General features: G+C 36.2%; 1 protein-coding gene across 5 annotated transcripts in view; it reads left to right on the top strand.

Annotated features, from left to right (window-relative positions):
* LOC128218359 (uncharacterized) overlaps positions 1-13,221 on the top strand; it is a 75,387-nt gene extending 62,166 nt beyond the window's left edge. For all 5 annotated transcript variants that reach the window (XM_052926015.1, XM_052926016.1, XM_052926018.1 and 2 more), the window contains 4 exons: positions 2,049-2,216; positions 3,460-3,618; positions 8,051-8,274; positions 9,566-13,221. In XM_052926015.1, the coding sequence (XP_052781975.1) occupies positions 2,049-2,216; positions 3,460-3,618; positions 8,051-8,274; positions 9,566-10,193 (1,179 nt within the window). In that variant the 3' untranslated portion in view covers positions 10,194-13,221. The remainder of the gene's footprint in view (positions 1-2,048; positions 2,217-3,459; positions 3,619-8,050; positions 8,275-9,565) is intronic.
* The last annotated feature ends 305 nt before the right edge of the window (positions 13,222-13,526 follow it).

Genomic DNA, 13,526 nt, shown 5'->3' with positions numbered 1-13,526 from the left:
ATTTCTGCAATGAAAATGATGGATTTTATTAAGACTACTTTGAATTTATAACGGGAATAACAAAACAAAACTGAGTTGACCAACTTCGTGTACATGCTTATTAATATGAAACATTCGAACAAGGATAGAACATTCGAACAAGGATAAAACATTCGAACAAGGATTAAACGTTTGAAATAAAATATTACTCACGTGTGTATAAAATGTAAGAAAATTTGAGTTTGTTAGGGAGATTGAAGGCGAACGAATCACGGAAAGTTGGAAGTCTTACTATATACTGGATAGCATTGTAAATTACGGATACCCTGGGAAGTTCTGTCCGCCATGTCCGTTATTATCACAGTACGGGTAAGAATGCGTTTATCTTTGTAAAACCTTAAGTATACATTATTGTCACATTTCAGTTATCTAAATGGTACTTATACTATCACCATATAAACAAAGACCACCGTTTTGGGATAATCGCCTGATAATAGCAATCTACCGAGATCCAAGAAAAGGATGTTTCTATAGCTCTTAAATAGCCTTGCCTTCGATTACACAGAAGTCCTAAATTGAACTTATCGCATCGAGCAAAGTCAGCAGTGTTTAACTATTGTTTCATTGAAATCAGAAGGTCAACTACAGAACATACATGTAAGAGAAAAGACAGACAGCACGTGTTAAACAACCCCTTTACGAAATGTTGAATGGACCAGATATGGTTCACCATAGGCTTGGTGCTTGATTCCTGTGTACATAGCCCAGGTTGTTCTGGTTTGTTATTGTGTTTGTTCATCACTTGATTCCGATTATATAAAATTATGAGGAAATAAAGATCCACTCACTGGTTCAAGGGTGTTTAGTTTACAATCAACATTAGTTGTTCTTAGTCTATTAATATTATTAAGAACTTTTCGACTTCTAATCGTAAGTATTCATAACGTCTGGGGCAAGCACTTAATGATATTGATGGTCCTTAAAAGGACAAAAAGACATTTCAAGGTCGAAATGAACGTGTTCTTGTTTGTAGGAATACAAACATAGTCTAGAAAAAACCAGTTGAGAATGAACTATTTAAATCATCAAACTGTACTGTAATTGCGCGGAACTGTCCAATGTAATTTCCCTGTGGGTGTGCGCATAGCATAAAACTGTACTGTAATCGCGCCGTACTGTACCATGCGATTTCCCTGTGGATGTGCGCATAGCATATAACTGTACTGTAATTGCGCGGAACTGTCCAATGTAATTTCCCTATGGGTGTGCGCATAGCATAAAACTGTACTGTAATTGTGCCGGACTGTACCATGCGATTTCCCTATTGGTATGCGCATAGCATAAAATTGTACTGTAATTGCGCCGTACTGTACCATGCGATTTCCCTATGGGTATGCGCATAGCATAAAACTGTACTGTAATTGTGCCGGACTGTCCCATGCGATTTCCCTATGGGTATGCGCATAGCATAAAACTGTACTGTAATTGCGCCGTACTGTACCATGCGATTTCCCTATGGGTGTGCACATAGCATAAAACTGTACTGTAATTGTGCCGGACTGTCCCATGCGATTTCCCTATGGGTATGCGCATAGCATAAAACTGTACTGTAATTGCGCCGTACTGTACCATGCGATTTCCCTATGGGTATGCACATAGCATAAAACTGTACTGTAATTGTGCCGGACTGTCCCATGCGATTTCCCTATGGGTATGCGCGTAGCATAAAACTGTACTGTAATTGCGCCGTACTGTACCATGCGATTTCCCTATGGGTATGCACATAACATAAAACTGTACTGTCATTGTGCCGGACTGTCCCATGGGTATGCGTGTAGCATAAACAGTTCCGTAATTGTCCCGTACGATTTTCTTGGGGGTATGCGTGAAACATAAAAAGTACAGTTAAATTATTAGTACGGTGTATTTTGAAAACATGGTAAAGACATTTTCTAGTAATATATTAGCAGCACTCGTACGCATTTTTCATACTATTTACTTGGATAGATCACTTGAATTAAAATGCAACTCAACCATTTTACTGACGTTCGTTTCAATGTCCATTACAGCCGTCCGGCCGGCGATCAACGAGTTCCCGGGGGCCCTCGGGTCAGGGCCGAGAGCGGGAGAAACGGAGGGGTCAGACCCAGACACATGGGCTAGGACTGCCGGCACCGGAACCAGCGCACACGCCGCTCCGTAAGATCGACGAGGACGTACTGCCCAAGGTCGAGGAGGTGAGAACATTTCATTTATCTGACCGCGCCTAAATGGTTACCATGTTTTGTTTAAAAAGATGATTGGTGTTAAACTTGAACGATAACCCTTTATTTGATGTATTGACCGTCCGGATACTACAAAGTTGTTGTTGGAATGCAGCTAAACTTTTGGATGTTGTCACTTAAACGTGTTTACTGTTTGAATTAATGTGTAATGATTGATTTAGAAGTATACATTTATAAATACACAATCGTCATCAAAAATCTGTGTTGAAATATGCTTCCTTTTATTAATGTTTATTACGAAGTTCCGTGTGTCGTCACCGAACTATGTCATGATACCAAGCTGTACGTGGGATTATTTTGTGACTGTATTCGTCTCTTCTACATTTAATTACTTACATACTGTCCAATCGTTTCTTAAGCTGCAGGCGAATATCAAATTGAACGAAATTCCAAATTAAATTGCGGTAATAAATATTCTAAAATTAAACTCTGTTAATCGCAAAATAAATAAAACATCCGGCATGAAAGCATTTATTTTCATAGAAACATTATAACAGGATAAGCTTAATACATTTATTTTAAAGTACATTTCATCATGTAATTAATTTAAAAGTGCATTTAAAGATATATTTATTGTCTGACTGCTCTATGTCCATTTATAACTTTCACATAAGTACATTTAAATGTTTACAGAGTGTGTCTTAATCAAAACAAAGTCGTCGTTTTCAAATAATTAGAACTTAGTTTGCACAATACTCGAGAAAAAAATCCGGTGATGCATGAACTCGGGTGCATCTGGTGATTTTATTGTCGCTCGCATTATCTTTGTTCTGATGAAGAATGTGATACTGCCACATCCCTATCCTGTTCATGTCTGGTATACTAGTATATCCATCTACCGTTAATCATCGACTGTCATATCTTTGGTCTATTGATTAATGCTCTCTCTCGGATCTGTGGATCACTGCCTTTCTTTGGTATGTCGATCACTGCCTCCTTTAGGTCCGTTGTTCAATTCAATATCTTTGGTATGTTAACCAATGCAAGCCATTTGTCTGTTGACCACTTAATTCTTCTCGCCACTCACTGTAATACCTTTGCTCTGTTCATCACTCGATACATTATTTCTGCTTATCAAAGCACTACCTTTGTTCTGCTCATCACTGTAATACCTTTCTCTCTCTCTCTGTTACTGATCTTTTTCACCACCCTGTTTGCTTCATCATTGTTATGGACGGCGTTGTTTACTTTTCAGCTTGACTCGAAGATGATGGTTCGGAGCCGGCCAGACAGCGGCATTGCTGTGAGCACGTCCTCCGCCAGCTATTCCAGCTCAGAGCTCCACAAAGAACGGGACCTAGACGAGCCCTATATTACTACCTCTTGCCAAGAAATGGTTGAAAAAGTTTCCAAGGTATGTACTAAATGATACTGTTATTAAACGTAGACCGATATGTGTCCAGTTGAAATAAATCTGACCTACCTGACCACGTGAATTTGGACACAGTGTATGTCTTGGTGGATTCAGGGATGGGTCCTGGATTTGACTTTTTAGGGGATGTTACTTAGGGGCATAACTCTAAGCGGATGCGCCTCTCCCTCAGAAACGATATTTATTTCGTTAAAAGTGTTGGCAAGTGCTTGACAAGTTTTAGTCCGAAATAATGCATTATGGGCCTGGATTTGCTAGTGGGAATGAAGTTGACTGCCATATTGTTCATACAGACAATTATATTTTGAGTTTGTCATCAATAAATATGAAATTTGTCTAGAAAACAAATGTATGACCTTTGGACTTTAACGTTTAAAGGATGAACGATGGCAGTAAGTTGCCCCTCAAAAGCCGGAAATCAGTAAAGATACAACCAGTGAAACTCGTAATAATATTTTTGATGCATCGACTTAAAATATGTAAAGGCGAGATGAGGGTATACTTTCGTATCTTTTAGGCGTACTTACCTATATACGTTTTTAAGTATGACTAGCTAATGATAAACTAAAATGACACCTTCGTGGGAATCATGTAAATGTGATTTGTTCTGTAATAAAACTGTTTACTGTGTCTCTTTTAGACACTTCACAATGTTTGCTTCCTGCGAGGCGGTTTGGGGGAAGATAAAAGTGGAAACTCTTCTGTAATGTAGACCACTTTGCGACCAAACTGACATTTGAATACGACATTAAATTACGACATTGCAAATTGTCTTCAAGACGTTTTGCAACGTAAACATTGCTTAATCAGGCCCTGTTGTGCTGTAAATATAAAAATTTTTTTGAAATTGCAAATTGAAAACGTGTTCCAAATAAAGAAATCCACCGTTAGAAGGTTTAAGTTTCTTTTTTTGTTCCAACAAAAATGCTACAGAAACTCAGAGTGGCATTATTCTTTGATTTAGATACAAACAATCCATTAGAATGTTTTGAAATGTGCATCAGAGAAACTAGGTTTTGCAAAATAAGATAAACACACGAACTTTGGGTGCATTGGTGTAGACGAGGATATGTCTTGTAGCTTTGAACCGAGCTGATTTATCAAGGTATGAATAATACAATTAAACAATACCCAGAGTTTTATTTGAAGCATTCCTTATATACCCTCGGTCTACAGGTATCTTAAACTGCGGATGAACGAATTTCATTTTGACTGAGGTCTTGCTTATTGAGGTCTTGATTTTTGGAGTCTTTTTTTATAAATATGGTATAAGGACTTGAACTTCCAACCGGCACCTGTTCGTAAATGAAATATAAGGATTATACTAATTGCATTTTAATAATATTTTCATTCACTCGGTTATAAATGTCTTATTCGTTTTCGCTCTTTATTTGAATACACTGTCAGTGTAATTTGTAAAATTATTGACATAATGGATTTATTTTCTGTAGCTTTTGTTAAGTTTGTTAAAATATCTATTTAACCTGGGGAAATTCTTGAAGTATTATTAATTTGAATTTTAAGGAAAATATAGACGTAAACGATCCCTTATTCACACATAACATGCATTAATGTTGTCTCAAGTGAAAAATGGAACACGGTCAGTCGGCACAATTAAGGTCATTGATTTCAAAGTTTGTATATACTACTAACTTACTTAATATCTACTCGATTCCAAAAACAAATATTGTCTTTAAGATGAATAATCGGTTTCTTTTATGAAATCTTGCATCAGTTTTTCAGAGGCCTGTTCAGGGTTCACTATAGTTGACAAAGACGCTGTATTACTTTCTACAAGGCAGTTCTTCATATGTGTGTTTAGAACAAATTTGTTTGTTCAAAATGTGTACACGATATCATTAGAATGTCCAGCTTGTTCATATTTCTCCACCAGTATCTAGAACAACAGCTTCGTAAAATGTGTACTCTAACACAGTCTTGTCACTCGAGACCTGGATGTGTAGGCGCACACGAACACCCACACGTACACCTACACAAACAAACGTACACCTACACACACGTACACCTACACACACGTACACCAACACACACGTACACCTACACACACGTACACCTAGACACACATACTCCTACACACACGTACACCTACACCTACACACACATACACCTACACATACACACATACACACACGTACACCTACACACACACACACATACACGTACACCTACACACACATACACCTACGCATACACACATACACACACGTACACCTACACCTACACACACATACACGTACACCTACACACACATACACCTAAGCATACACACATACACACACGTACACCTACACATACACTTATACATACACACATACACACACGTACACCTATACATACACACACGAACACCTATTCATACACACATACACACACACGTACACCTACACATACACATACGTACACGTACACCTACACCTACACACAATGAGCAACAATCATTGATTAAGTTGCTCGTTACGCTTTTGATTAATGTGCACATTTAATCACAGGCGGCAGTATCGGGAAAACATTATGTTGATAAATCTAAATATATCATTATTATTATCTATATAATTATGCTTAATTTGTTCAACCAGATCAGTGACTTAAATTTTTCATTTTCTAGACCCTCTAATTACATATTAAAGAAGCATACACCAATCACAATGCCCTATATTACTCTGTTTTTTTCAATGATAACAGCTTTAACAGTTGCATTAAAAAAATCCAAAGCAAATAGAAATACCTCAATCATTTTTCATGGTAATTACAGATCAAATTGGAAAATATTACTGTTCCCATAATTCTACTCCGTCAACACTTTAATGGAAAATTATTCTTTATTTGACATGAAATAGATCTGAAAGATTTGATCACATAAATTATATTTGTGCCATATTAAATGACGAAAATTTGCATTCAGTTTGATTTGAAAAAACGAAGTAGATTCATAATCGTAAATCAGGCGTAATGAGTTGTCCAGATTTCCTAATATAGTGGCTATCTGATTGTTCGATTGTTTATGATCTTCTTTCGAAAGTGAATTCGTGTCGCGAACCTTTTTGTGACGAAATATCAAACACCGCGCACACTGACAAAGCCATAGGTCTGATAACATAAATCTTGGCGGTAATAAGCCTTATCTAGTCCTCCAAGGTGAAAGTGCAGCATTAGAAATTGCATACTTATAACTCTGCACTGGTATTTATAGGTTTATGCGTTTTTGCAAAGTAATATCAAACCAAACTTGGATCTTTATATGCCATAATGTCTGTTGTAGAAGTATATGTAAACGGAGTTCTTAAATTATGACCTTAAAGTGGGTGTTTACAAACAAACACTTCAGACATCATAATGTTACATACAATAGACGATAAATTCAAATGCAGTATAAAAGTATTATTTGTGGCGAATTGATTTCACAAAAATTGGAACTTAGCTCATACAGTGCACTTTAATACCAAGCTGACAACCCTAAGACAATATATCACAGCCATCAGTAAAACATATATTTAAAAAAATATTTATATTCATGAGTTCTAAGTAATAGTTAGATGACATGAAGTAATATCTTAATGATTAAGAGTTTGCGGAGTGAGCGTAGAAAAAGACTCCTTCTAAATCATTAAGATGTTACTTCAGGTCATCTTACTGACTTAGAATACAAACTCATTGGCTGACACATTGTCTGTGACACATGGAATGTGTATAGGACAAGTGGCGGACCTTCAAACACCCGCAAAAGTGATTAAAGTCTAGTACTTAATGATTGCCTACCTGTAATTCCATTGGCTGAAAATGTAGGTTGTGTTCTAAAAGCTGATAATCATGGCCCTGTGTCTGTGTGAGTATAAAGGATTCGTGCACAAAGCAGGTTAAAGAGGCTTAAAAATTATTTCTAAAGTTATTTATGTTAATTTCAAGGAATTTTGGTTTTACTGTTTTTGGTGCAAAAACGATCGTTAAAACTGTACAATATTATGAAATTATAAGCTCTCCTGATATCACGATTCATCCTCAATTTTAGAATCCCCGTATATAAAATGAATTCAGGTTCCTTAACTTCACCCCCTATCCCTTTAAGGCCCAGGGGTTTATGTTTACTTACTCAATAAGAAATTTATGAGCCATTCAAAGATATCAATTACTAGGCTTACCTTGTTACGGGTCTATTAAATTATAGGGTCAAGTTTCAGTATAAAACGTTTCTAAAAAGACTGCATTCCAGGATAAGAAACGCATAAGAAATTAATCCCTTCACAGTTTTTTTTTTTTTTTGAGTTTTTGTTTATAGTATGAAGTAGTTGAGCTAAATCAAAATTAAGACAATTGGCTAGAATGTTTAAAAATATGTATAGAAATCGAATATATAATTGTTTATTTAGATTTCATTACGATTTTCTTTGATTTAAAGGTGCTAGCAGATCAACATAACGACCTGAAGAGTTTGGTTGCCGCGGTAACCAAGGGACTTAACTCCCCGCATTCCAAAGCGCAGGCGCTGTACTGCTGGCTCACGTCACAGAGACCAGAGGAGTTCAAAGATTTTAGGAAAAAAAGCAACTCTCCATCCAGGAGGTTAAAACAGCTCCATGAGCAGAAGACACACCATTGGTCCATGTATATGGACATGTTGAAGTAAGTTTAGCAGATGTTCAAACGGTCAAAACAAGAGTTAACTTAAAAAGGAATTAATAACGGAATAGTGTAGACTGCGAAACTTGTTTTATTTGATAAAATCTAAGCACTCTTGCGCACAGTGGTCAGAAATAGTGTGAGCATTATTTGATAACCTTATAGAGAGCCGAATTTTATACCTTCTGTACCCTGTGCGTAGGAGTGTAAGACTGGTTTCACATTTCTGAGCAAAACTAAATTTTAACGGTCTGTTTATCGGTCAGGTCATTTTATTATATGATTTTCGACTGATGATAAATATGACAATGGCCGTATAATGTTGTTTTCAAATCTAACTTTAAATGGTTTTATTATAATTAAGTATTCAGCCAAAACACTCACCTTTCAATAGGAATTGCGACCACATGATTGAATATTTTGTTAAAAGTGCAGTGAATCTCGGATAGTCCCATTCAGAATTTCTGAATTATCATCAGAAACGGGTAGGCGGTAATCAAACATTCATCAGCTTTTGTCTGCTATAGAGATCCTGGTGTATAGAAAAGGCAACTGTTTTACATATACCCTTTCAGTACATGAAAAAGTGCATTGTAAATTAATACCAATGACAATGGAATGAATGATCAAACGGGGGCCATTAAACGTAAACCCGGTATCATGTCACATAGTTTCAATTTACGCTGTAGCTGTAGCTTTGCATATTCACATAGATCTATAATCACACTTGTGTCCAAAGTCAATAGCTTAGTCAATAGAAAGATTGTTATAAGTACTCAATTTATGCACTGCAAGTTACAGACGTGTCCTTTCTGACCAAGTGGAGCCTATGATGGACGGCTGTGAGGCGGAATTGTTTTTGTCGATTTATACCTTACTGTTACCCCAGTCAAAGACTTAATGTTTTAATGCCTAAGTCAATAGAAAGATTGTTATAATAAGTACTCTATTTATGCACTGCAAGTTACAGACGTGTCCTTTCTGACCAAATGGAGCCCATGATGGACGGCTGTGAGGCGGAATTGTATTTGCCGATATACCTTAACTGTTACCCCCGTCAAAGACTTGATGCCTATTGTCCAAACCCTGTATTTCATGAAATTAACTATGATACAGCAAGCGTTCCTTTCTCATTCAATCATATTTTGATAATGGCCTTTGCTGAATCAATAATAACAAAAAGTCCACCTGATGTGGTAAGATGATTGACACATGTACACCAAATCTTTGTGCCCCGTGAGGGTATTAAAATGTTGTGATACATAATTATAACATGTGTCACCTCATGTTACAGGGTTGCTGGACTGAAGTGTGAGCGAGTGGATGGCTACGTGAAAAGCTCCGATTACCTGCCCGGAAACACCGTCCAAACGCCAAAGTTTCTTCATTCGTGGGTCGCCATCGCAATGGATGGTCACTTCCGGCTCGCCGATCCCACTTATGGCGCCTTAGGGGACAAGTTCCACCGGGAACATTACTTTGCCACCTCTCCAGACGAACTAATTTTGTCTCACTTTCCAAAGGACAAGAAGTGGTTATTAATGAACCAGCCCGCTACTATTGAAGTGTTCGAGGGCACGTTAAAAACCTGGCCCGCCATGTTTCACTTTAGTATCCGTCCCTTAAATATGAAGTCCGTTATACGTACATACGACGGAAAACTCAGTATAACGGTTCTTCTTCAAAACGTTGCGGTAAACCCGCAGTTAGAATATGCCGGGCCAGGCCCGGAGATAGACACAGACACGCTTGAAGAGAAAATAGATCATGAAATAAGAGACGTGGACAACGCTGAAACCTACCACGTGACATTACCGCAGGAAGGCAATTATTATTTCACAGTGTTTGCCCACGTGCTTGAGGACGGGATTGATGTGCCAGTGTTTCAGTACAGAATTGAATATAACGACGAGTTGTTGTGAGTAGACGTGATTGTGTTATTATGATTCATAATCAGATGTAAACTGCATTATAAATGTACATCTATATTTTCGGTAGTGAGTGCTACTGCCAAGGATAGTTATAACATTCCAAGCATTAAAAAACCCGCAGTAGTGATAAAATATAATTGTATACCTGGTATCATGTTTAAAAGGGTTGCATTATGAATGTTGCTTTAAGAGGATGAGATATTCATATGCCATGCTGACGTCATTGCCTACATGATATACATGTAAACAGTTTTAGTTTTATTTTGAGCAGTTCTTGGTGCCAACCACCACATTTCACTGGATGTTCATTATTTGTTCAAATGTTGTTGTTTTTATTTTGACATTGAGCTAGCCTGCAACATTGCAAGAAAGGCTGTAGTCAGGAATTCATCTCAGGTTCGGGTTAGGGGCCTAATGCCTGTTTTGGGGGTTAGAAAAAGCTCGCGAAATCCCTTTAGGGAAATTAACTCGATGCATTCAAAGATATGTCCAAAGGGGACACGCCTATTTCAACGTCTAGTGAAACATATCGAACTGAAGACACCTGGACAAATGTATTAAAATAATAATAACAGTTGTATGGCCTAGTTATAATCAAAATGGAAACAGTATTGTTCGTATACCGAAACAGCATTGTCAGTATCATGCATATGTTATGTTAATCCCAATTTGCTTTTAGCAAATCTATTGTTGTTAAAGAATTCTTCAGTACTAGTATAACTTCCCTGTCAAATAATGCATTTCTTAGCTGTCGTTATATCTTGTTATCATTAAGTTCCGTCGATAACTGGATTGTTATTGAGAAAAACACTGTTTATTATTTGTGATGAATTATTGACACGAACGTCATTTTGGTATAATATGATATTTGTTAAACTTGCACCCAGCTTGTGCTGTCAAAATATAAGCACCCGAATTATTATGAATGGTATGTGTATTATCAAAATTAAAATACTACATGTATGTTATTGTTTGTTGTTGAAGTATACTTTATTGATTCAGACCATAAGTGCTATCTTTGTATGACTCCTCATTGTTCATGCATTATGATATTGTTTCTTGGTTGTTTTTCCAGTCATTCACATTTTTCTTCTATCAATTGTTATTTGTTGATACTTAGAACTAGGTTGAATAAATAGACGAATGTCTTTAAATAAGTATTATCAGTTTTAAGTAATTTTACTTTGTAAATATATGTGTAAATCTGAAAAATTATTTAAACAATCTGTAGTGTAACTTGGAATGTTTGTATACTTCATATATTTGTGTTGCACATCTGTCATCTCCATTCACCCCATCCATCAAAACTACAACACACTACCACAGTACAAAGAACCACTTGAACATTGGTTTTATCTGTATTAACATGTTTTACTTCCAGTCAAGCAAGATATATACTGTCCATAAATTGCCAGTGGGCTTATCAGCCTTCCAATTGCATATGCTTATATGCCTTTTCGCAGAAAAGGGAAAACATGAGATTGTTTGCCAGCGGATATGAGTATTGTACCATTTCAACGTGCCATCGTTAACGTCATAGGAATGCTTGCTCTGTTTATGTATTTTTAAGTACAGTATATTTTTCTCCAATAGCCATAACATGTGACGTTTCATTTAAGAGTATTCTGTAAAAAAATATTTTGTTGAAGGAATCATAAGTATTGTTTAAAGTTTCACCATAATTTTCAGTCCAGTAATCTACCTTTGCCTTAACATTAGTTTTTCATCTGCCAGTTTGTTAATTTGTTCTATCATGTATCCCACACTGTATGTTTGTTTACTTCTTGAGCTACGTGACACGTATTGTACAACCTACGTTTCTGTATACTTACCTTTAGTGCTATGTGACACGTACTGTATAACATACTTTTTTGTGTTGTGCTATGTGAAACGTTCTGTACAACATACTAATTGTGTGTTGTGTTATGTGACACGTTTAGTACATCATACTAGTTGTGTGTTGTGTTATGTGACACGTTTTGTACAACATACTATTTGGTGGTGTGTTATGTGACACGTAATGCACAACTTTTTTGTGTATGTTGTGTTATGTGACACGTATTGTATAACATACTTTTTGTGTGTTGTGTTATGTGACACGTATTGTATAACATACATTTTGTGTGTTGTGTTATGTGACACGTATTTTACAACATACTTTTTGTGTGTTGTGCAATGTAACACGTTTTGTGCAACATACTCTTTGTGTGTTGTGCTACGTTACACGTTCCGTACACTTCTGTATACTTACCTTTAGTGCTATGTGACACATATTGTATACCATACATTTCGTGTGTTCACATGTGATACGTGACACAGCATACTTTCCGTGTGTTTCCTTGTTGTGCTACGTGACACGTACTGTATACCATGTTAATTATGTGTACTTATTTTAAATGTTGCTACGTGACCCACATTGTGACTCATATCCTAGCAGTTTGTGTTACAGTAGATGTTCTTCTTTTCAGCCAACTGCTTACCGGCATGTTGAACCGTCTGACCTGTATCAGTATTAATGGAAATATATGGGTATATGTTTTCATAAAGCATTTAAGACCAAAGAAGCACGGCTTTCATTTGTCATTCTACATTTGAAAATATACTTTAAAGAAACATGCTGATGTTTTAGTAAACCAGTTTTAAATAACCGACAAAAATGATTTCATTAGAAGTAACAAATATCGGAAGCCTTCAAGGTTGCGCAGGTCAATATATTTTTTCCAAACCTTTGAAAAACACAGAAAAAGAAAGACAAAGAAATGACAAGAAAAAGCCGCATTTCGTTAGTTTTACTTTTGGAGTATTTGTTATATATACAGTATGAGTGCAAACTTCATACATTGTTACGTTATTGTTTTCATGTAATATAGTGTTGATTCCAATCTGTTGTTACAGTTATTTATCCTTAGTCATTTTTCTGTCTCTGTTTGTGATATCCTATTTGATTAAATTCTTGCTGTCCTAAACAATATTACACATTTCAAATTTCTTTTTTTCTATAATCTGGCTGATATTTAAATGTCAATTTTTTCAAAATGTCAATTTTTTCAAAATGTCAAATTTTTCATTTACAATCATTCTGCAAATAAAAATTACAGTAATGTTTTAAACTACACAATTTTACATGAACCTTTTTATGAAAAGTAAATACCAACAGACTTCAAGGGTAAGAAATTCACACCTTGATTTGTTTACTTGGCTTCATTTAGCACAAGGCACTAGTGGATAAGATTTGCTTGATTGGTATCACAATAATTATCAAATTAACACTTTGAGCAAACATGGCGTCTTTAATTGGCATGAGTACAAATGTCAAATTTATGG

The sequence above is a fragment of the Mya arenaria genome, chromosome 14 (genome assembly GCF_026914265.1).
Source record: "Mya arenaria isolate MELC-2E11 chromosome 14, ASM2691426v1".
NCBI lineage: Eukaryota > Metazoa > Mollusca > Bivalvia > Myida > Myidae > Mya > Mya arenaria.
This window is presented reverse-complemented; position numbering and strand designations above follow the sequence as displayed.